This window comes from Pungitius pungitius, chromosome 18, assembly GCF_949316345.1.
Source record: "Pungitius pungitius chromosome 18, fPunPun2.1, whole genome shotgun sequence".
Lineage (NCBI taxonomy): Eukaryota > Metazoa > Chordata > Actinopteri > Perciformes > Gasterosteidae > Pungitius > Pungitius pungitius.
The window spans coordinates 15,385,132-15,410,280 of record NC_084917.1 but is presented as its reverse complement, the minus strand read 5'-3'; the positions used below and the strand labels follow the sequence as shown (position 1 = coordinate 15,410,280).

General features: G+C 41.2%; 2 protein-coding genes across 2 annotated transcripts; one reads left to right on the top strand and one right to left on the bottom strand.

The window, feature by feature from the left end:
* Positions 1–1,044: 1,044 nt before the first annotated feature.
* LOC119226915 (serine/threonine-protein phosphatase 6 catalytic subunit) lies at positions 1,045–6,286 on the bottom strand. The gene is made up of 7 exons (XM_037485301.2): positions 6,129–6,286; positions 3,733–3,828; positions 3,337–3,402; positions 2,459–2,600; positions 2,283–2,362; positions 1,656–1,865; positions 1,045–1,574 (listed from the first exon to the last, which is right to left on the bottom strand). Exons 1-7 carry the CDS (start codon positions 6,201–6,203, stop codon positions 1,326–1,328), a joined length of 918 nt encoding a protein of 305 aa, XP_037341198.1. The 5' UTR covers positions 6,204–6,286; the 3' UTR covers positions 1,045–1,325.
* Positions 6,287–7,262: 976 nt separating this feature from the next.
* LOC119226914 (stromelysin-3-like) lies at positions 7,263–22,903 on the top strand. Its single transcript, XM_037485300.2, has 8 exons — positions 7,263–7,464; positions 12,513–12,775; positions 13,108–13,251; positions 15,692–15,825; positions 19,610–19,824; positions 20,163–20,367; positions 21,804–22,064; positions 22,187–22,903. Exons 1-8 carry the CDS (start codon positions 7,354–7,356, stop codon positions 22,309–22,311), a joined length of 1,458 nt encoding a protein of 485 aa, XP_037341197.1. The 5' UTR covers positions 7,263–7,353; the 3' UTR covers positions 22,312–22,903.
* Positions 22,904–25,149: the final 2,246 nt, after the last annotated feature.

Sequence of the window (25,149 nt, the reverse complement as noted above, 5' to 3'; positions counted from 1 at the left end):
CCAACCTTCACGGGCAGAGCAATGATCAAGCATAGATATTTTCACAAATGGTAATCGAAAATAAATGTAATCTTTTATGTGAGCAATTCCTAAATCTAAAAAAGTCATTATACATAAAAAAAAACCCCGATATATTTATACATATACATATATAATACGGAATGGCCGGTGAGGGTGGCACTACTTTTTGTTTTGCAGTAAATGTTAAATATTGAACTATGAATTCTTGTTGCATTTTTGATACTTTAATGGTTTTCTGGTATTTCATTCTGGGATGTTCGCTGAAACGGATTGGATAGCCCTACCTAGAACATCTTCTACCAACCGCCAATGGTTGATACATTGCTGTTTATGACGCTGATGTTTAGAAGAAGCAGTACATGGAGGAACATAGGGCCCAGGGGGATTCAGGTGATGGAACAACCTGGGGGAGAACGTCATGGCTGGGTGGCCCGAATAACGAGTTACAATGAAGAGCAGCTTGTTCTCACGTCTTGTATCTAATAAAAAGACGACAGTGGTATTTATTAATAACTTTTTTTCTATCAACTGCACCGTCTGGAAAATATTTTAAATAAAAGAGATCGCTACCCCTCTCCATGTCTGTGCCAGTTTTCTGTTTAGGTTCATCAGAGCGCTGCAGCACGCTAAAGCCCGCCCCCCAATGCTCTCATTGGCTGCGTGATGACGCCCCTCCAAAGAGAATACTGATTAACATCCCACCCTGACTTTAAGGCGCGATAAAACCATTAAAGCATTGAACACCACAATGATATTTAATTTAGTAGTAGCGTAGTTCTATATATTATTTCCACTGTATTCTTAAATTACCAAAAGTTAAATATGTATAGTGTATATATAAGTGTATGCAGCAAGTTAATAGTATGTAAAAACCTTGAAAAGAAAACTAGCCAAACTGTTTAAAAGGTAATCATGAGACAAAAAAGCTACAATTCTATATTATATATATATACACACACACACACACATACACACATAGATAGATCTATATCACTATTTTAACATGTATTATTGGCGGTTAGCACCAATTTAAATGCTTTATTTGCTTCATCGGGATACATAAAACATCAAAATCTAACCATTACACATTTTATCAATAAAATAAGAGGAAACTTAAAAAGGTATCTTCTCATTGCAGAAGGTTTTTCTTAAATACAGTGTGGTGCAAACAGACTGTAGCCTTAGAAGGAACCCATCACTGCTCAATATGCCGTAGACATGAAAGGGCCGTTACTTCCATTAACTTCTTAAAACGTGTGATTAAGTTTTTGAAGCTTGAGAGTTGAGAGGTCTAGCTCTTGTCTTTAGAGGAAGTAGGGGGTAGTAGTTCGCGGAGGTATGACACGCTCGGAGTCGGGCACGGCACGGAACAGCTTGGGCTCTCGTCTGTTGACGTCTTTGAAGACCATGATGGACGCAATGTTTCCACAGCGGTAGCAGTAGTTGGGCGCCGACCACACGGTCACCAGCTTCTCATCAAACATAAACTTGTAGCCTTCGTGAACCAGCTGATGTGCGCGGCAGATTAGCTTCAGATTGTTGATGTGCACAAACTGTGACAAAATAGGAATATTATTTTCAATCGAAAAGGTACAATTTTCCATTGATTGGTTTTAAATGTTGAGACGACATACCTCATTGGTAACCTTGGAGCCAAACAACCAGCCTGCACCTCGCGGACTGATCGCCCAGGTGTCCACATCTTCTGGATCAGACCACACAAGGTCACAGAAGGCCCCCTTGTGGGGGATCTCCTGGTTGCGTTCGATGGTGCGGATCTGGTCCAACGTCTTGATGTCAGGTGAAAGACCACCATGGACACACAGGACCTGCTCATCTATCAACTGTTGAGACATGAGAGAAGGTTTTTAATAATTGGAAGTTCTGAAAATCAGTCAGTATGACCTAAATCATAATGTTGATCAAGTTCTGAGTGTGAGAAAGCACTCCACGGTCACTCTCAGATTGGAACCCTGCTAAAACTGTAAAATGATGAAAGTTTAACTGTAAGTAAGGCTTAAAATGAGTGAAGATGTGATTTGTTTTTTTTAACGAAACATGAGCTATGTTAAGCAAGAAAGAAAGCAAAAAAGGACAGCTCCACTTTTGTTTATCAGTAGGATTTACTTGGCTGATGCAAAACCTTTTGTGATCTCTAACTTGCTGTAGGACAGAATTGATCCATGTTGCTAACATGTTTGCGCTATGTTCAAAGAGAGTTTGTGATGTTACCAAAGGGAAAGAACCACGAGTAGACTTACGGCTGCAACAGTCAGCATGTCGAACACTTTGGTGCAATACCGCCAGGCATTTGCATTTCCATATTTTGTTTGGCACTCATCTAAAAATAAGCAACAGACATGGAAACATGGCTCAATGAGCTGGTAAAGAGATAAAAAATGTGCATGTATGAAAAGAGTGACGCATGTGCACTTACCATAAAAGCCGTACACTTGCGTTATTTGTCTGCTCTCGTGGTTTCCACGTAGAAGTGTGATGCGATCAGGCCACTTTGCTTTTAAAGCCAGCAGATGTGTAAATGTCTCCAAGCTATAATATCCTCTGTCTACGAAGTCACCCTAGAGAGGGAAAAGGGCGTCAAAGAGGCTCCATGTAGGAAATCAGGTCATTAATGTTGGCTTATCTATATGAATATAGACCCAAATACAAAGATGTTCCATTGTGACTTAATTGTTTAGTGAGAAGATTACATTTACACAATAGAGGTGCAAATTATTCAGTGCATCACAATTCAGATCTGAAGTGACAGTAAAAAAACTAAATTGCAACAAGTTACATATATTACTAAGAGGGCAGTATTTCCATTCTTATGTAAATATGGGCGCTGCAACTGAATCTCTGGTTGGACGCCCTCTTATTAATGAATTCTTACTTATTTGAAAAGGCCACAATACAAGAGGAACAACTTATTGTGGAAGTTGAGGCGAGAAGTCATCGGTGCCATTGGCATTTTCACTACAAGAAAATGCCAACTACTCATTCATGTGTTTTCCCTTCATTGAATCTGTGACGGCAGACGATGACCTGCATGGAGTGCCGCTATGAGCTCATGAACTTAGTAACTGCATGCTGCGTTCACATGTCAGTAATGTAAACTACTGGGGTCATTGAATTAGGAGACGATGCTAAAAGCTTCTGTGTTTGGAGCCGAGGTAGACCACAAAATATTTGGTTCAACAGGGGGAATGTCATGTAAAAATTATATAAATAAAAAAGTTAGTATCTTACAAAGGTATAGTGTTCAATTTCAGTGCAGAATCAACTGTTTTATTATGTTGGGTAAATCTCACTTACCATGAAAATGTAATTTGTGTCTGGAACTTGGCCTCCAGTTCTGAAGAGCTCACAAAGATCATAAAACTAGAAAATTAAAGAAAATGTATTCTTGCTTATTAGGGGGAAAAACCGAAAAGTCACAGAAGTATTAGCATTAGAACAACAAATTCACTGGGGATGGGAGATAATGCAATAAAATAACTTTATCATGATTAAAATATAATTGAAATATTGTAATACACAGAAAACCAAAACGTTTTGCACCTAAATTCTTAAAAAAACTGGCGATGAATCACCATACTTTATCGGTCCAAAATGATGTATCTAATAACATTTCAATAAGGTTATTGGTTATGATTTAGTAATAATAATAAAATCATTCTTGGAAGAGAAGAAGAAACCAATTGGGCCTACCTGACCATGAATATCTCCACAAACAGTAACTGGAGTAGAGACAGGCTGAACATTTGATTCTTCCAGCAGTAAATCACATACGTAATCACATAATCTCTGAAAAAGTAAAACATGACAATCGTTAGTTACAGCCTCAGCCAGATCATCCAGAGGAAGCTCCAAGATCCTCAAAATGTAGTGGTGGATAACCACTTAACTAAGTGATTATGTTTCATTGATTAGCCCGTCGCCATAGCTACCAACGCCATAGCCAACGTTATCTGCTGCGGACATGAATGGAGGTAAACAAAGAATTTCTGCACAACTCATTTGATAATCAAGGTATTTAGTACTAATCACATTTGGCAGTCGGTATGGGGGGGCGGAGTCATCCCTAGTTACATAACAAAGGGGAGCAGCTCTTGGGAGGAAAGAAAAACAGATCAAATGTAGCTTTCCTATTTAAAAAAAAAAAAAAGTTTGACAATCCAGATGACAACCACGTTATTTTCTATACTATTTTTTTACAACAACGCATTAAAAAATGACAGCTTCCTATTCCCCTCTTTTTGGAAGAACAACACAGACCCGTTTGCCTGAAAGTCACCAGGGTCATTGATGAAGAGCAGCTCTGTGAATCCCAGCCACAGACCGGATAGAAGAAGTGGACCAGTCCTCATCATGACGTCTAGCCCACTGACCTCTGTTTGAGGACTATAGTTCTGAGCCTTATCCCAAATACCGGGGGGGATTTAAAATGCAGCAATTAGCAGCTGACATTCAGCAACTGAGAATGACAGCAAATTAAGGAGACAACATGGTTTGGGAGCTTCTTAGCCTCTGTGCCGAGGACATCAACAATCAGAGCAACTCAAGATGATCTACACCTCAGCAGAGGACCAGATGAGTCAGTAGCGCCAGGGGGTAATGAAAAGAAACTACTGTAAAACAGTTGTTGTTGTTCAGGTTAAACAATAATTCAATCTTTTTTTATACGATCTGTAGGCTACTTGTAGTTTGTCAACCACGTGTGGATTTATTTGTAATAATATATATATGTAGAGATGCGATTACCTTACATTATACTTAATTAATCTTTTAAGTCAGCCTTGTAACATACTTTGCTGCTCATAACATCTGCTTTAAATTGCATTTTTAGCAAATACACAATATTTTTACAGATTAAACTTTCATTGAACAAGTGACTAATAACATTGTAGAGGTAAATATAACTATTAAACACAAAAACCTGGTGTTTAACGTCATGACGAAGAGCCTATCAGCCCTTTGCTCAGACCAGATGGAAAGCCATCTCTTATAATGCCTCTAGAAACGTATCCATGCTAACATGTTCAAGAGGTCAGAGCCAGTCTGGATTAGGTCAGGCACAGAAATAAAGAGCATGCCTTGTGAATCGATAGATCGATCGATTCTGTGCAGGCTTCTCTCATCTCAAACCAGCCTTATATTTAGGATGAGACTGCTCAGTGTGCAACAACAGAGCTGATGTACTGGCTGGCTGTGTAATCTGTAGGGAACTGACCTGCATTTACATGTTGCTCGTGGTCAAATGTAGTCAAAGTTGATGGTTTTTGTTTTCTTAATGTTGAATTTGTAAAGATGTTATAATGCCATTTTAAATCTGTTCAAATGATTTTGTATCATTGTTTTTTTACATTGCTTCTGATGCGAACTTAAAAAAGGTCAGTACTGTTTTTGTTTTATGTTTCTACAACTGCATTGTATTGTGTAAGCCGGTGTTGATTTTATAATGTATACACAGGAATGAATTAGAATCAGAGAGACACGGAGAAGAAAACAAGCCGACGAGAGGAGACTACATGATGCAGATATTGAAGGGAACTAGCTAAGGTAAGATCACTTCTCTTCCTTATATACAGTAATGCAGAAAATGGCACATCCATTATAGTTCCGGCTATGCGACACTGTAATGTGAAGGATAGCATGCAAAGGACCAGATTACAGGAGAGCAACACCTCACATTGAGCTCTGTGAGGAGGATGAAGGAGCCATTAGAAGCAGGCTTTAGTGTACTCCGGAGTATCTATGGTGAGGATACACCTAGCTGCTGATGCAGCCTTGGGAGGAGACCTGCTGCCGTGCTTCCCGTATTTAGCTAGCGCTAGTAGCTAGCGTTAGCTTAAAGCGCTGACGGCTACAGCGTCTTCTAGAAAAGCCTGTCCAGACATTCATCGGACTTTGTTAGTCGGAGGTCGCTTCCCTCGGGGCGGCTGGTTAAAGAGGCAAACAGATAACAAGCCTCTCTACGTCAGAGTAACAACTAACGTCAAGTAATAGCAGTTACTTTATTAGCGACTTTTGAGGAACAAATATCGTAGTTTGTGTCCACTGAAATCAAACATTAGACTACTTTTACTTGAGCTTCTTAAACTCACCTTTAGATCATTTTCCGGAAGGTATTTGCAGTGTCTCGCTATTTCAACGTAATTATCAAGGTCTAAAGGCGCCATTGTGAAGGCGCTAAAATAGTTAGCCGGCTAGCAAGTTCCTCTTCTTCTTCACTGTTCCTTCATGTTCAACTTTAACCAATGGTGTAAAGTGGACATTCACATTGTGAATCACATCCTGTGGAAACCTTCAAAATAAAACGCTTTAACGACGAAACTGTCCTCTATGAATAAACAATGATAAAATTAAGTCAAAAAGGCTATGTCAAAGCAATATTTTAGGTATTTTATCCAAATTCTCTTTTTTAATCTTAACGAAAAGGCGAGTGGCTATTTCTTTAAACTTTTATTTTGAAGGAATCATTACAGTGGCATTATCTACATTGAACTTGATACTCTATACTGCGATTGCTGTGCAGGGCAAATGCAAAAGCGCCCCCTATCGACCCGCACTGATCTCTAAGTAGCTCGAGGTGCATTTATTTGTCTGTAGGTTTGTTGACTTATATTGGTTATTTTATTGTATAGACTAGTTAAATAATTTTGTAAGCTGTTTTAACAATGAAAATCTGCATTTTAATGCACAGCAATGTTGCATAAACTTTTCTGCTGTTATGCGCCAAGTCAAATTCCTTGTATGTCTGACATATTTTGGTAATAAAAGTTTCCTGATTGCTGATTCCTGATTCCTCCATCTTTTCCTCACAACTTTTCCGTCATCTTCCCGAAGATGGAATACACAAGCGGTGAGAATAAGGTTCATTGGAGGTTCCTAGCAGGGGTCATTTAGGCTCCACGTGCACACAAAGAAGATTTATTACGGACGATCCAAATCCATTTGTGATAAGGGTTGCTTAATTTGCGACCATCTGCGACTGTGGGTAATATATACAATGTGTGGGACGTTGCAGAGAGGAGACATACATATTAGTGAACAGTTTGTGGAGAAAAAAAATAATAAAAAATAAATGAGTTAGCAAAGACAATGATAGGAACGAAAGTAGTTTCAATATAGTAGTATTAATACTAACAAAATAGAACAATAAAATAAATTCCTTCCTATAACCTCCTCCTTCTCTGCGCTCCATCCATCCTCCTGCGCGTGGAGTGGATGGGGTTAAATTCCGTGTGTAGTGCGCAGTGCCGTTAGGGGAGGACAAAGACACCCCCGTTCGCACCGTTACTCCGCATATTGACCCCGTGAGAGAACAAGATGCGGACTGCGTCCGTCGTGTTTTGCGGGATCTTGCCTTTGCACCTTTTTCTCTGTGTGCATTCTCTTCCGGTCAGCGGCCGGCCAACCAGGAGGTCCAGGCAGCCACAGGTGAGTCCAACACGGACACTTGAGCATTACGCAGTGAGACAGAGTATGACTTTATTCATGTGAAGAGATCACTCACTGCTGGGCAGGCAGGCACACGAGAGGATGCAGAGTGTGTGCGTGCGTGTGTGTGTGTGTGTGTGTGTGTGTGTGTGACAAGAGAGATGGCGTTCAATACACACCAATTAAGCTTTATCATGTAATTTACTGTCACCAAAGTCAGCAAAACATATTTCTCATTAAGCCATAAGTGGTTCAAAATGGAGCAAAGTGAAGTTGTGTAAACTCACTGTCACTTTAACTCCCTGACAGCGTTCAGAGGCCTGTTGTTGTAACCTCCTTTGTTCTCCAACATAAGCTGCCCCCTACATGCAATATCTGAAATCCTTTTTAACCCGTGTCCTGTATGAGGACAAGATACTGATACTGATGGAAAGGAAGTTTCGCTTTGCAATCTAAACTTCCCTTTGAAGTAAAGATGAGACATTGTGCGTGTTATGTCATTGTTCTAAAACTGTGCTGTTTGCTGACTCAGGCGAACAGCAGAGCAGATTGCTGCTCATCGGGCTGAGCCAGAGAGGACCACAACAACACACTAACCCTAACCCCACAACACAGCTTGGTATTATATAATCCTTGATTGTGTTGGCCAACTTTCCTAAAATGCAGAGAAACCCTGAAAACATGAAGGCCCCCACATAAAAGCCTTTTTCCCCGTTTTATTAGATTACATGTGGTCCATTTGGCCTTTAATTACTGACAGGAAGGGTCGTGTAGCCAAGCTTTAGAGATTGGAACCCGGTAAATGGTGCGTCCACTTTACCAGCTGGCACCACACCATGAAACAAGTCTTCAATGAGCACAGTCCTGATTGTCATCATTGTGTTTATTTCATCTTGCAAACTTTACGGGTGTAGTCGAGATAAAAGATCATTTAATCTTAAGGTTACTGTGATAACTGGATATTAGTCTCAGTATCAGCAAGAAGATTTTGTATTTCTTTCTAGTTCTAATCGAGATCTAAATGCCTGTCAGGCATCCAGATAAGATCATGCCAGAAACTCCTTTAGCTCACTCCAGCGGGGACCGCGGATGGACCCGGGGGGCTTTATGCTGAGTTTGGCCCTGCGATGAGAGCGAGGGGAGGGAGCAAGAGGAGGGAAGAGGAGGGAGGAAGAGGAGGGAGGATAGGAGCTCAGCAGAGTCTCCTCCTCTGGCCAGCTACAGGTCATCTCGTTGGTCGTCAGGTAGTTTACAGACAAACCTCTTCATTTAAAGACGATACACTGTATTACTGTAACAACCATTCAGTAAAGCTTTGATTTGTCATATCTACTTTAAAAGGCATAATTTAAGTTAATCCTCAAAAGAAAGAAGTCAGTCCCTTACAAAGCGCTAAGCATACAGTCTATCAATGAAACAGCAGTATTGAAGCTCAGGTATCAGGACTGAAAGGTTGAATGGAGAAGAGGTCGAGTGAGAGATCAGTCTGTCATCTCTGTTCACACCAAAGCCTTTTTATCTCCACTTGGCATCCAACAGAGAATGCTACCGACTTCTTTTTGACATATTAAGCCTTTTTTGTATGTGCCTGTCTGTGGGAGTAGATCTTATCTCAATTGTAGTGTGATGACTTAGGTAGTCATATCAGATTTTGCTCAGTTTTTTACAATTGCAAGTTAATAATGTCAGGTCAGCCTTCCTCCTTGAAAACATTTCATGACACACTCCCTGTAGAACACGGCAGACGACCTGACCTGACTGAACACGGACTTTCCGGGAATCTGCTTACTGTGTGTGATTAAGCTTTGCTGAGGTTTTCAGAATACACTTGTGTCTGTGTGTGGGGGACATTTTTTCCATCTTGTGCGTGTTCATACCTGCATGCACACATTGTATTTCCCTGTTTGTAACAGATGTAACCAATGCCACCTATTAAGCAACGCTCCACTGTAAAGATGGGCTCACCACTTACTTTGGGTTTAAGCTTACCATGTCAATTTGCGGCGGGGTTTCAAGGAATCCAGGGTCCTGTGGGGACAGGTTAGCTCTATCTCCAGGATTCCCCCAGCATACCAGACAGCTTTGTTTTAATAGCATTTGACTTTGTGTTTCTACATTATGAAAGTCGCTTCTTGCCCACACATGTGTGATGTTCTGTCAGCCTGGGTCAATTCCACGTCCAGCCAGATTCCAGCCATGCAGGCTGTTGGAAATTGCCATGACTTTAGTCAAGCAATCACTTCTGTTGTCCATGCAAAAATAACCCCAGTGTGTCATCGGTGACCCAATGAAATACATTTGAATCTGTGGTTATGCCATGACAACATGTAGAAACGTCCAGGGGGGTGAATGCTTATGCAAGGCACTGTATGACATGTTTTAAAGTAATTAATGGTTCAATGGTTCTTCTGCAGAGCAATGTAGTTTTCAGCCGTTTGGGATTTCAAGTACAAGTCTAAGTCATGCCACATATCCAAGTTCTATGATGACTGTGTGAATGAGGGGTGTATCCCTCTTTTGCCTTTCATTGCTTCATACAAAATAATCATTGAAAATATAAATAAAGAGCTCCCTAATAAACACTGCTATTTCCCCTGCTGCTGCTCTCAAGTGTGTTGTAATCCAAACTAATTCATAAATCAAGATAACTATCTTTAAATTGACCATATATATGACACATACCAAGGTTACCAAACAGCCAATCATGGCAGCAGCAGCTCTCATTAGAGGAAACTTGGATGTTGTACGGTTGGGTCGGTGCCAGCGTTCTGCTCTGCTTTTTGTGGTGTCCTGATGAAGCAGAATAAAGAAGCGGGACGTTGGACAGGCTGGTAATGAGAGCTATTTCTGTAGCTGAGCTGGATTCCCCAATGTCAGTGGCAGAGACACAGATCCTAAACAAATTGTCCATTCCTCATGGACAATGCGCGCCACCCAGATTTACCAGATGGATGTCTCAGTCCTGCTCAACAGATTGACTGCAGAAGCCTTTTTGCATTCATATTTGCTGAGGATGAACCGACTAGTTGTCTTCCCATGCAACTGGACTGTTTTTGCTGATGCATGACATTTTTCAGTACTCAACAGGTATTGACATCACTACCACACACACTGCATGTATCAGTGAGGGTGAGAGTTCGAGAGAGCTTACAATTTGTCACAACTGAGAGCATTAAACAACCCTAAAACATTTGGACTAACTCACTTCATCAGACCCGTATTCTACTGTAAATCCAACCTGTCAGTCAGCAGCACCGAGCTAAACAGTGTTAACGGAGGGTACATGTGCTGCATTCCAGTTTACTCATTAAAACAGAATATTGGGCCAAGGTAGTTGTAATCTTGGATGTTGAAACTTAAATAAATAAAAAATAAATAAAGTTTTTTGAAAGAGAGTTTTTCACACAAAGATATTGGAGTCAATTTAAAACTAGCTCTAAGCAGTTTATGATGTATAACCAAAATACTGATTCCAATATTCTGATGGAATCAGTAGCATTTGTAAAAAAAAGAGTCTACAGTGTTTTTTTAATCTGTTGAATTGTGTCCTATGCAAATAGCAACTTAAACATTGACTCAAGAGCATAAAATACACTCCTTTAATACATATTTGTTGACGTCAGCCTTTCAAAAACAGTATTTTAATGTTCTTGCCTCACACAAGAAGATGCACGCTGCATGTATCTAAGGTGGTTCTGAAGCACGGAAATATTCCTACAACTTAAACACAGTCTATTTCCTTTTCAGGTTTAGTCAAAAAACACGAAAGACATTTAAAGCTCTTTTTCAGAAAGAAAATCACCCACAAGTAAACAAAAAAATTGATATAGTTTACAGACCTAATTATAGCAAATCCAACTCTGCCTTTGTTATAGTTGAGTTGCTAGAAATACAAATTGAGCAACAAATATATTTCAATTTAAGTACTCTTATGATCCATAACAGTCATAACATAAAACCAGGGTTTTCCTGCTGCTACTATGCCCATTGTTCTCCTGAGCTTTGAGTTGGAAAGGTTAATTAGGTCATCCCATTTCTTATCACTAAATGAGCTCTCTTTCAGGAGACAGATTCTACGTCATGCAGACGTTTGCTCAGCGTGGGTGAAAGAGGACGAGAGAGGAATGAGGGGCATGCAGCGCTCTGGATACGCTCTGCTTCATTCTTTTGTCTATGCCCGTTTCCTTCTCCAGGGATTAGTTTCTGTGAATGTACATTTTAAGTTCTCATTGCTACATATTGAATATATATTGAATATAGAATCCCTTGATTTAAAAATGTCCTTTTTGGTGCATAAAGCTCCTCAATATACAAACAACTAGTGAATCCGATCGTAGGACTCAAAAAGAAGACTAGCGATAGCCACACAAGACTGACAGTGACAGTTCTCACCCACTAATTTCCATCGTCTCCACAGCAGTGTCTACTGGTCCAGCTTGTTGTCCTTAAGGGGCTACTCAGCAACTTTGAAGCACTACTGTACCAATCATAGGCTAATGGGACAGCTGACCTTGTTGACTTCAATTGTCACATCAGCAAAACAGAACCAAAGTGTTTCAGCAAGTTACAGACTCCCCTGTGTGGGGAGGCAGGATTGTGGCAGCCACCCAGCACAGCGCAAATCCCAAAGTCTTTAGTAAATCCACGCGGCATGCAAGATAGTACCGTCAGCATAAAAATGGACATCGCAATAATCAGTTGGCAAATGAAATGTATAATCAATAGGGCTGTCAACATAAACGCATTCATCTATGCAATTAATGTGGCCGAATTAATGCAACAAAATATTTTGATGTAGTTAACGTATGTTTGTTAACTTCCGGTTTACTCCCGGCCCGGTACCAGAAAAGGAGTCACTCGACCTGTCAAACAGAAGGGGGATGAGTGTCAAATGGAACACAAAGCACTGCTATGCTAAGCTAGCTGCCATGCTAAGATAGCTGCTACTATTAGTTATTTGAAAAAAATCTATTGACAGCCCTAAAAATGAATCATAGCTAGAGCCTGTTCCTGTATGATGACCTTCATGGACGTCCCTTTGTTTGAAGGTATGGCCTCGCAGCAACAGGGGGACACATGAACAGGACATGCTAAACAAAGACTACCATCTGAGGTCTCCATCGGAATCCAAAAATGACACCAAGTTCTGGCAGCGTCCTCGCTGTGGAGTTCCAGACCATTCCACCTTGATGCAGGTTGACCTGTTGTACCATAACCTGAAGGAGAAGAGGGGAGGTCTGAGTCGAATGCAGCGCAGGAAGCGATTTGCTCTGTTTGGACGGCGCTGGGAGAAGATGGACCTCACATACAAGTAAGGAACACTCATTTTCTGTTTGTAAGGACATTAGTTTGCTATGCTACCTTCGGGCGGGACATCTTCCATAGCTTTAATGTATTTCATTGACTTTTTTTTATCCTAATCTGTGATTTGCTAAAACACAAATGGTGGTCCAAGGGAGGAACCAATCACTTCCTCCGCCATCTGTGGTGCAACCCCTATGACCAGTACCCCTATACCAGTGATGTCATCATGGGCACCGACAGAGGAAACATTGTTAGTCTTTAGATGTTATTTTTTAGGATGGCTATACGCGTTTAAAAGATGCAAATATTGATGTGTGTGTGTGTGTGTCTGTCCAATAGGATTGTCCGTTTCCCCTGGCAGATGAGTGAGGGCAAAGTGCGGCACATACTCCAAGAGGCATTTGGAGTGTGGGGTGCAGTGACTCCTTTGACCTTCAAAGAGGTCACCACTGAGGGAGCTGACATTATTATCGACTTCAACAGGTAAGAAAGGGGCACCAGAAGTCACATACTCCTACTTGCAGCAAAGCGTATGTGATCTCATGATTACTCATGAATGCTCAGGGCAGGATTAGTCAAACAAAAGTTTTTCAAAACCATAGTCAATTCTTCCAAACCAAATAATATTCTCACAATGAAATTAAGTCATAAACTCAAATAGTCACCACAGAGGAGGCTTAGGATTCCCTTTACAGAACAAAGCACAACCAGGTTTTTTATTTGAATGGGTTCAAAGTACTGTGAGTACTATTATGAATGGTGAGTTGTTTTTTAAAATCGATTGTTGAATTTAAATATGTCACACTTGCATTTGGGATCCTCCCACAACTGAAAATACTTCAAATCTAGGTTTCTCAAAAGCTCCTCATCACATGTATCTCAAATAATGATTGAAATGTCACCAGAGCAGTCATATGGTTGTGTCAATACAGCTTTCCATATTTGAAACACCATATTGTTAAACACAGTGAAAGGGGTTTCATATGTCATTCATTCATTATAAAATGGAGACTAATCACCAAAAAGGTCAATGTCAAGCTCAAGAACAGATTACAAACCGAAATGATTACAATGACAATGTCTGACAGGTTTTCAAATAGCACGCCTCCAGCTACATGTCAGCATCTCAGATGAGTCATTTTGGTATCTAGTTAATACTTCAGTGTGCTCCCACGAGCCTTCTTCGTGATGTAGCTGATGGAGGTCCTGGGTGATGATGCAGTCCAGCAAACGGGAGAAATCACACACAGTGATGGGGCTGCGTCCTTTATGAAATCCACAAACAGCTCCACTGTCTGAGCGTTAAGCTCCAGGTTGTCCCATCTGCACCACGTCTCGGACCTGTAGGCGGACTCATGACCATCATAAATGAGTCCAATGAGGGTGGTGTTACCCGCTGACATCACAAGTTTGACGGACGGATGACTGGAGGTGCAACTGTCAGTGTAAAGGGACTTCACAGGCTGCTTATTTTAATCTGAACCATCTGTCATCTGCAAATATGATTGGAAAAAGGTTCTTTGATTCACATTAAAATGTCATTGGTTGTGCACGTATTTAGTCATTTCCTATTGCGATTTGAGTAGTTCAAATCCTCCTGAATGTCTGCACACATCTTTTGTGCCAATAGAGAACCATGTTCAGAAAATGTCTTTTATTTGATATTTTAAATTCTTTATAAATATAAATGCAAAAATAAATATATAGATGTATATATAGATACATCTATATATTTTTTTTCTTTTTTTTCTAAGGGATCTTCTTTTTGCTGCCACTGTGAGCACTCATAGTTCAAATATTTTTTATTAAAAATTACATTACATTACATGTCATTTAGCTGACGCTTTTATCCAAGGCGACGTACAATAAGTGCATTTCCACATAGATACAAACTCAGAAGAACAAGTAACAAGAAAGTACATTTTTCATCAAATAAGCAGTTACAAAACATGTTAAATATATCATCCCTGTATGAAATGAAGAAGCTTAATTTGGCAGATTTTTTCCTAGACGTTATGTCATACCAAATAGAGGATTCGTAGCAGACAGAGCAGTGTGAGAAACACATGGTGGTGGCAACGACGGAGGGGTTCCCCACACTCATTATTCATATTTGTAAATCAATGTGATGCATTTTGGATAATAACTACTCACTAGTGAGCTACTAAAATATAAATTCTCACAATTCCAATTGATAAATGTGTTTTTGGAGTACCAACAAGGCATTATTTGTTTTCATTCTCCCACCAGGATTTTCAATTCAATTCAATTCAATTAAATTCATTTTATTTTGTATAGCCCAAAATCGCAAATTACTAATTTGCCTCAGAGGGCTTTACAGTCTGTACACATGTAACACCCTCTGTCCCGAAACCCTCACATCGGCACAGGAAAAACTCCCCAAAATATGAAAAAACCCTTTAATGGGGAAAAAAGGGAAGAAACCTTAAGGAGAATGGACGGACTGCAATGGATGTCATGTGTACAGAATCAACAATGTAAAAGATGTACAATACATTCAATTTCTCTAACAGAAATGATACAAGTAATTGCAAGTAGCAGAAGAAGTGTACGGCAGGACCACCACAGGGACAACCTCCATCAGATAGAACCACCATCCACAGAGGCTTCTGTGGGGAGGGAGAGCAGAAAGATGTTGGTTTATGATGACAGTAATATGAATCACATTTAAAGTAATGATGATGGCAGCAGCAGGTGTCAGCAGAGCCATGCCAGGAGTCAGAACCGGGGTCCGCACGAAACTATGATCCACGGAGACCTGCTAGGCAAGAAAGCACAAAGAACTCCCGGAAAGAAGCGTAATTAGAGAAATCTTCAACATGCTTAGCCCATACATGTAGCATCAAGTGTGTTATATGTAATATTGCTTGTGTATAATATCATTTACAAAATGCTTGTGTAGATACTGGCATGGCGACAGCTTACCGTTTGATGGTCCTGGAGGAATCCTCGCACACGCCTTCTTCCCCAGGACACACAGAGAGGGCGAAGTCCACTTTGACTATGATGAGAATTGGACAGTGGGGAACATTACAGGTGAGTATGTTTATATAAATAACTTGAGATCCTGTTTTATGTTCTCCACGTTCCTACACCTCAGAAAGTCCAAACCAAGAGTGGTCGTACAAATGGGGTTTTACATTTTCAGCACAGAAGACAAAAACAACAACAAATAGGTAGTGATATAAAACTAAAACTATATAATTACAAATTGGAAATTAAAAAAAAACACTCCATTTTTAAAAAATTGTGGTTTGACGGAAAGTATCACATGGATTGATCATTTGAAGATAAATGTAAGAAAGTGATACATTTAATGAGGTGATTGGTGGGAAACAGCATTGAAAGCTATAGACAGTGGATTAAATAGATCTATATTAGATTACTTAGATTTACATTGTAAATCGTCTTTGTGTACCAAGAAAAGCGCTATAAATAATAATAGTATTATTATCATTATGAGCATTATGATAGGTGTGTGTTGTATGGGTCAGCAGCAAGATCCTCTCTACATCCAATATCGCAATGAGAATATGCACCGAGGCTTTTGAAACAACACCAACAGTGGCACCACGGCTGGAAATGGGTGAAATGCTTCTAGAATTGCAAAAAGCGCAGTTGGCTTTGAGTTATTGGGATAATCTTCCGGTGAACATCCGAAGGGGAGGCAGACAAGATGCTTTCTGCTTCCAATAGTGTTTGCATTAGAGTGGATGGAGGACACAAGATGGCTGAGGGCAATCATTTGTTCGGACTCAAGTTCATCAATTGCAAGCTTATAGATATTTAGAATGAAAAGAAATGCTAAATAATGATCAAGGTGAATTTAAAAAGGGAAGAAGCACCATTGTGTGAACCCAACATTATGCACTATGTGTAGAAAATGTAATCAGAAACGTTTAAACAAATAAATAGAGTCCAGTATCTTTTGATGTAGAAAAGACCAATGACATGCTCTGGAAACATGTTTCTTAATACAATTATACAATATAGGAGTTAAAGGGTGACTGTATGATTTGATGAAAAACTCTTATGTAGTAATAGTTCAGTCGAAGCTATACAGTAGAAGCTGGAATTCCACAAGGAAGCATAAAGCACGATCCTTTTTTCAGTTATGATCATTGCTATCTTCAGTAAAGTAGATACACAGTTATGGTTGGCATTATTATCTAATACTAGAAAATGCATTTCCTGCTGAAAATGCGTTGGAATGCAAAAAGCTGAAATTAATTTCAAAACATTGCTTATAATACAGAAATGAAGAAAGCTGAAATGAAATCTAAACATTGCCGAAAGAATAAAAATAGGAGAAGCTGAAATAAATTTTAAATATGCTGAAAATACAGAATTGAGAAAAGCTGAATGGGAGAAGCTTCTATGAATTTGAAAATACCGAAATAGTAAAAGCTGAAATTACTTCTAAACATTGCTGAAAGAATAGAAATAGGAAAATCTGAGAATTAAAAAATACATTTTTTGTAGTAATATAAGGTTTAGTACTAGTTATAGTTGTAATTGTGGTACTAGCATTAGAAGGAGTAAGTACTAGTTTCACTAGTATTTGAAAGCAATTGTGGTGTACCTATGGTTGAGGTACAGATAATCATTGAGGCTTTTATTTTGAAATAATGGAATTGGGTGGGTGGGGGGGTTGGGAGACAGAATGTTATTCAAACTAAATGGACTTGGTAAAATAGATTTGTACAGCACTCTTCTAGTCTCCTGACCACTCAAAGCGCTACCATACACAGTGGCACCTGTCCATCAGTAAACATTCACACACTGTAGTCACAGTTACAGGAGCAATGCTGGGGTTAGGTGTCTTGCCCAAGGACACATTGACATGCAGGTTAGCCGGGCCTGGGATCAGACCGCCAACCCTCTGATTGGAGGACGGCCGCACTCCTCACTCACCCACAGTCGCCATAAGCTAAGAAAACTAAGTTATTAATTGATGGGCCTCATCAAACATTACAGTAAGAATTCCCTTCATGGGGGTTGAAATACTAGTAGTACTAGTACTATTAGTAGTAGTAAAAGTCATTTTAGTAATAATACCAGTTGAAATACTAGAAGTACTAGAAATATTAGTAGTGGTTGTAGTACTATTTGAAAGAGCAATAAGTATTCAACGAAACAGCTTTATCCGAAGCTTCATGGTTAAATTACAGATAATCATTGCAGCTTTTATTTTGAAATGATGGCGTTGGGTGAGTGGGTGGAGGGGTTGAGAGACAGAATATTTGTTATTCAAACTAAGAAGCTATTAATTGATAGACCTCATCAAACATTACAGTAAAAACTTCCCTCCTTGGTGGGTTGTTTTGAAATGATGAGAGAAGGTGGAGAGAAGGAGGTCATGTCAGGCTGCACTAATCAGCAAATATGGATCAGCTGTGAGTCACAGACAGAGCCCCAGCTAGTTGCCGTGACAACGGAGCAGGTGCAGTCAGTAACGAGCTCACAGGGGTAGACAGTGAGTTACTGAGAATCCACACCTCAAACAAATGCTTTCTGGAGCAAAACTATTTGGGGTAGCCAAAAAATAATGTGATTTTAAGAGACACAATACTCCACCGAACGCATGAGTGTAGCTTTCATGTCTCTATGTGTTTTCAAACTGCTCATATAGCAGTTTACAAAACATATACCTTCTGGTTTTTAAAAAAAAAATGGCGACAGATTTAGATTGAAGCCTACGGGGCGCGGGACAGACTTTGGCTCACTATTGGGCTCCTCACACAAAAAGTAAATAACTGTGGGATTCCATACTCTATGAGTCCGACCAGCACAAGCAAGGCATTGTTTTTTTCTAGAAATGAAGCCTAAAACGTTAATATATTGTGGCCGTAAAAGCTTTTTTTTTTTACTGGACCCTGACACGCCTCCACTCTGCCTCACTCTAAGAAAACCCAATACACACTCGTGTAAAATTCAGAAACGAACCCAAGAACTAATGAAACATAATTAGTGATTATGAAAAAAGTATAATAGATATCAACAAGCTGTTTTTTAAATAAAATTGTTAAGACTTGTTAAGAATTTCAAATGGTGTCTCTAGCTGAAAGATTGGCGAAGCTGAAAAAGTTGAAAGTTGAAGAGGTTTAAGAGAATTTGAAAACAAACTCCCTTTGAAAACCATGTTTAAAAAGTTTCTGATTTTAATTAATATAAATTCAACTATAAGAGCTAGAAAGCTGAAAAGTAATAGCACCCCTCTCCTGAATGAGCTGAACATTTTAATATTTGAACGGTTTAAATAGCGGAAAGTGTGAAGGAGTTGAAAGGAGGCGCGGAAGAAATATAATAAGTAGAATAAAGATTCGAAGAACAATACTTGGAATGCATCAATTCCAATAATTAGTATTAGAAATGTAGAATGGTGGCACTAGTAAACATCTGAGATATTCTATCAGATCCATCAAACACTTCCCCCGACCAAGAAAAATAAGAGCAGTCTACTTCATGTGGACACCAGCTCATAAAGGTTTTGAAGGGACTCCCAAACATTATTTATAGAGTCATTACTGGTGATCCCTGTGACACTCGCTGTTGTTTCTGTATAACAAAGGAGGTTGATCCTCACAGAGTAATAATAATTCTTTAATATGCAATTGTTTGAATTGATTAACTATTTGCATTTTTTGTAATTATTTCAAATGGGTGAACCTCAATGATGTACATTTTGAATGAGTGAATACATGAACGTTGAACAACTTAGTTTAAAAACTCATCATTTGTGTTCATCATTAGATTCAAAAACCGATTCTACTACTTACGTTAGTGTCACTGTCCCCTTATGCTTTGCTGTCATGTTTAGGCACTGATCTCGCACAAGTGGCCACTCATGAGTTTGGCCATGTCCTTGGCCTGCAGCACTCCCTGGAGCCTGATGCTGTGATGTGTCCTTTCTACAGTGACTCCTACCCTCTGCAGCTCAGCGAGGATGACAAGAGGGGCATCCAGTATCTATATGGGCCCCCTCTGCGTGCACAGCCCGACATCACTGAGACCAATGAGATTGACATTGGAATGGTGAGCCACTGGGAATGGAAACAAATAATTAATTTTTATGCCACAGTTTATTTAAATGTCCTCCTCAACGCCAGATATTCAGAACTCGCACCAAATATCACCCAGTGCAAATCCCAGTTGTCGCTCACTCTGAAGAATTATAAGTTCGTCAAGCTTTTGAAATGGTGGTTCTCCATTATTACACAACTCTAAAATCATTATATAAAAAGCAATATTGGCACAATGGCCTGCAAATATATGCATTGGGTTTCAAGATTTCACCAGTCTCCTGTTGAATATGCATATTACAATATGCATATTGGGCTAATGGTTCTGCCATGTGTGTTGTTGTCCCCCAGTTTGACGCGTGCAGAACGAACTTTGATGCCGTATCTATGATCAGGGGAGAGCTGTTCTTCTTTAAGTCTCGCTATGTTTGGCGTATCCGGGATGGGCAGCTTCAAGCTGGCTATCCAGCCTTGGCTTCACGTCACTGGAGAGGCATTCCTGACCAAATCGATGCTGCGTATGAAGACACGAAGGGCAACATCTGGTTCTTCCAAGGTTGGTCATACAGAAGCCAACTTGAAAAAACAGCATTTCTGCAGACACTGTTGAAAAAGTTTCATTCAAATGTGAAAAATATGGTAATGACTGAATTTGTATCTTAAATCAGATTTTAAACGCATATAGTCTACTAAATGAAGATGAGATGCAGTCATAATGGGATTGCTCAGATTTAACTTCAAATTTAAATCAAAGGTTAATTGCTGTATAGATTTTCTTTTTTTAATCGGAATGTATAGGTCTTTGAAATATTCTGAAAACATTAGGAGTAAAATGTAATAGTGTAAATTGTTCTGTCTCTAAGAGGTGATGCACTTTTTCTATTTTTAAATCCACGGTGATGAACTGTTTTGTAGTGACAGTATTGAGTTTTGATACTTGGGGATTCAGTTAATAACTGAACTGATAGTTAAACACAGATTATAGCACTGATCTAGAAAACTAGTTGTACATTTGTTTTGTTCTTCCTGCCATCAAGACACTACTTCACTCATATCTTTGGAAAGAGCAAAGTCATTTGTGGATGAGGCAGAGTTTAGGGGCTGGGGAGTCTGCCAGTTGTCGCTGAGGAGGTCCAAACACAGAAAGGCTTCAGGGGTGGATAAGACTCTGAAGGCTCTGGATATTGTTGGAGTCTCATATTTGACACACCTCTTCGGTGTTACATGGTGGTTGGGGATAATCCCTGTGGAGAGCAGACCAGGGACTAGGAGAGTGAGCTCCAATCATTGGGGTATCACACTGCTAAGCCTCTCCAGGGAGGTTTGATCCAGGGTACAGCAGGAGCAATGCTCATATCATGGAACAGGTAGGTTGCCCTTGCAGATCCGTTGGAGGGTTTACTGGAGATCAACAATCCAGTCTACTTGTGTTGTGTAGGCATTTGGAGTCCTGTGGGGGGCATTGCATATGGTGTAAGGCGTTGTTGCTGTGAGTCATCAAAACTCAATACAACATCAAACACATTGGCAGTGGGTCTTGGCCTCTGCCATCTTCCATCCAACTTGTGAGAACAGTTTGTAAGGTTGCCAGGGAGTGGTATGTCTGGAAAACCCTGTCGAACCTGCTGCGCCTGTGACCTGGCCCTGAATAAGTGGAAATGGATAGTGACTGATAACATTCAAGTGCAGATTTAAAACCCATTTAGATCGTTCTTACTTTTCTAACTGGAAACTCTTTGAAATGAAGACATAAAATATTGAAGAGTATTCTAAGTTGTGTCATCATATATGACATTACTGCTAGATGCTGCTACAGGTGCAACACACCCAACATTATCCATCGGCAGAGCTGGGTTTGGTCAGAGGTGAAACAGACCCGAACACTGATGGGTATTTCATATGAATCAGTTATACTGTAGTAGACCGAAAGGGACACAATCCCCCTCCGCAGAAATAGTAGTCTATGACATTAATATCTTTCTACCCCCACAGGTGACAGCTACTGGGTGTTTGATGCCGAGAAGAAGATCACAGGACCAGATTCAGTGCGGCAGCTTGGTCTTCCTGTCACAGATATCCAAGCAGCTTTGAAATGGGACGAGGACCGTGTTGAGAAAGTCTACATCTTCAAATCTGCTTCCTACTGGCCCTTCAATCCCCAAATGAATCGAGTAGTTGATGTTCATCCTCGCAGCATGCACAAGTGGGGAGGAGTGCCCGGCCAAATAGATGCAGCATTTCAAGACCTTTATGGTGAGATTAGGCACCAAAAGGATACATTTGAACTTTCACATGAGTTTCCTTTGCCCTTGCCTAGTTGGAGGTAAAAGTCCACAGTTGACTGTGGCCTTCTCTCTTTTCTCACCCTCTCACAGGTTACGCCAATTTCCTGAGTGGACTGCAATATTGGAAATTTGACCCTGTAGCGTTGAAGGTGCTAGAAGGCTACCCTCGCAGCATCGGGATGGATTTCTTTGGCTGTTCTGCCATTCTCTCTTAATGAGTTCATATGCATTTAGACTCACTATGGTTTACTCCCTTGACATTTCAAAATCACAGTTTATTTCTATAAATTCACTGTATGTGAATGAATGAAACATGTACATCTTTGATTATTGAAGGTGCTCTTTAAGGTTCCTCAGGCGAGATCAATCAGTACCTCATATATTACACACATTTAAAAAAATGTTCTTTTCACTGAGTTATTTTTGTGCATTTCATAGAACCATACAATGGTCATCAATATCTGTTGAAAAGCATTTGTCTGTTTTCATTAGAAGAATACAATTCATTTGGCTCACACACCCATATTCTGCATTATAAATTATGTGTTTCTATCCTAATTAGAAAATTAGACAGTTTGAGCAACTGTACATTTCTTTTGATAGACATCACCATTGATTATTTGTTTTCAAGGAGTGACTGTTTGCAATCAGTGCAGGACACTGACTAATACATTGACTAATACAGTATAATACACTGGTGTGTTTGTACCAGGGCAGTCTAGAGCAGAATTACCCTTGTGGTTTAAAGTTGAAAATGTACTGACAGCAATAAGATCTTTTAATAGATTTTACACATATACTGATCTGTTTTCCTTTATATTCAATTGTGTCTGTCAAATTATGTATTTGATATGTCAATAAATCAATTTAGTTTTTTGAAAACCAGCTTTGAGTATTTCTCAAAGTCCTATGTCACATGTTAGCAAACGTCACTTAAAGCGGGGGGGGGGGGGGGGGTTGACCAATGTGGTGTGCCTCCCAGGGCAGGATTACCGTGAGGTGAAGGGACGTGTGGAAAGTTATTGGGGCCTTAGTAGCGACCATTGCCATGATCATCAACTTCTAGATATGAATCCCTCATTGGGCATTTGATCTGCATTATCTGGCCAGATCTCATTTCCTGAACAGCAGCCCACAGTTGGAAACATTAATTGACTGCAAAAACTGGTTAGCAGAGCAGCAGTAATATATGTAAAAATATGTGTCTGTGTCTGCTCCCCGGACTGAACGAAGTCCGTCGGCCGCTCCATGGCAGCCATGGTGGATACGGAGCGGCACCTTTGGCTGAGCCACTCCGCACTGCAGGAGAAGGACAAGTCCTTCTTCTTGGATGCCCCTCTCCTCTTTGGAGGTGCCACTCGGGCTGTCGCGGATAAACTCCGCGGCGAGAGGTGGCAGGCGGAGGCGCTCGATTCTTTCGTTCCCCGACAACGCCACGTCCGCGTGCTCGGACGAGGTTCTCTCGCGGCCGGACTGGTCTGAGGACCGCCGCCGCTGACTACATCAGCGCTTCCCTGCCAGTACACTGTTACAGGGCGCGGTGTCTGTAGACCCGGAACTACCAGATACCCCGAGGGGCCGGGGCCCTGAGAAACTTTTTGGGTGAGTGGCGAGCCCTCCCTGACGTATCTCAATGGGTCCTGCACACAATCGATGTCGGCTACGCCATCCAGTTTAGGTGGCGGCCGCCTCGATTTCGGGGCGCACTTCCCACGGTGGTAGACCCCCAGCAGGCTCTGGTGTTGGAGCAAGAATTACAGACCCTGCTGCGGAAGGGAGCCGTAGAACGAGTTCTCCCCCCAGACAGAGTCAGGCTATTACAGCCGGTACTTCATCGTTCCAAAGAAGGATGGGGGTTTGCTTCCGATACTAGATCTCCGCTGTTTGAACCGCGCTGTTGCGAAGTTGAGCTTCAAAATGCTCACTCTCAAACAGATCGCGGCACAAATCAGGTCCGAGGACTGTTTTGTCACGGTGGATCCCCAGGACGCTTACTTTCATATTCCCATCCTCCCTCGACACAGGAAATTCCTGAGGTCCGCTTACCAATACAAGGTCCTTACTTTTGGCCTAGCCCTCTCGCCCCGTACGTTCACAAAATGCGTGGATGCAGCTCTGGCGCCATTGCGTCTCCAGGGCATTCGTATTTTGAACCATTTGGACGACTGGTTGATTTTAGCGCCCTCCGAGAGACTGGCGGCCCAAGACCGTGATGTTGTGCTCGCTCATATCGTCACCGTCTAGGGCTGAGACTCAACACCAGGAAAAGCGTACTGTCCCCAGCACGTAGGACCACTTTCCTGGGCGTAATTTGGGATTCGACCACAATGCGGGCACACCTGTCTCCCGCTCGGGTAGTTTTGATCCTCTCTGCTGTTCAGCAGGCTAGGCCAGCCACTCACTGTGAAACAGTTTCAGAGCCTGTTAGGTCTCCTGGCAGCGGCATCCAATGTGATCCCCCGCGGCCTGTTACACTTGAGACCGTTGCAGTGGTGGCTCAAGACCAAGGGGTTCTCCCCAAGGGGGAACCAGCACCGCCTGATCAAAGTCACTCGGCGCTGCCTGAGGGCCTTGGTCATATGGAGGCACCCTGGGTTTCTAGCCCAAGGGCCCGTTTTAGGGGCGATCTGTCGCCGGGTCATCCTCACGACAGACGCTTCCCTCACGGGCTGGGGTGCAATCATGAGTGGTCACTCAGCCTCGGGGCTGTGGCAGCATCATATCCGGCACATAAACCAGCTGGAAATGCTGGCGGTGTTTCAGGCGCTGAAACACTTCCGCCCAGCCCTGACGGACCAGCATGTGCTTGTCCGGACAGACAACACATCAGTGGTTTTTTATATCAACCATCAGGGAGGTCTACGCTCTCGGCCGCTGAATAAGCTAGCCCGCCAGATCCTCCTGTGGTCCGTGGGGAAGCTCCGCTCGTTAAGAGCGGCTTTTATCCCGGGCGTCTTGAACCAGGGAGCAGACACCCTGTCGAGGCAGGGGCCGAGGCCCGGGGACTGGAGACTCCACCCAGAGGCGGTGGAGTTCCTTTGGGGTCACTTCGG

Bases quoted from the DNA above. Each gene is read 5' to 3' on its own strand.
- LOC119226914 (XM_037485300.2), top strand. From the start codon at position 7,354: ATGCGGACTGCGTCCGTCGTGTTTTGCGGGATCTTGCCTTTGCACCTT. The intron at 12,776-13,107 runs GTAAGGAACACT...TCTGTCCAATAG, and splicing joins AAGATGGACCTCACATACAA to GATTGTCCGTTTCCCCTGGC. The intron at 19,825-20,162 runs GTGAGCCACTGG...GTTGTCCCCCAG, and splicing joins ATGAGATTGACATTGGAATG to TTTGACGCGTGCAGAACGAA.
- LOC119226915 (XM_037485301.2), bottom strand. From the start codon at position 6,203: ATGGCGCCTTTAGACCTTGATAATTACGTTGAAATAGCGAGACACTGC. The intron at 2,363-2,458 runs GTAAGTGCACAT...GCTTATTTTTAG, and splicing joins GCAAGTGTACGGCTTTTATG to ATGAGTGCCAAACAAAATAT. The intron at 1,575-1,655 runs GTATGTCGTCTC...ATTTTGTCACAG, and splicing joins GCTCCAAGGTTACCAATGAG to TTTGTGCACATCAACAATCT.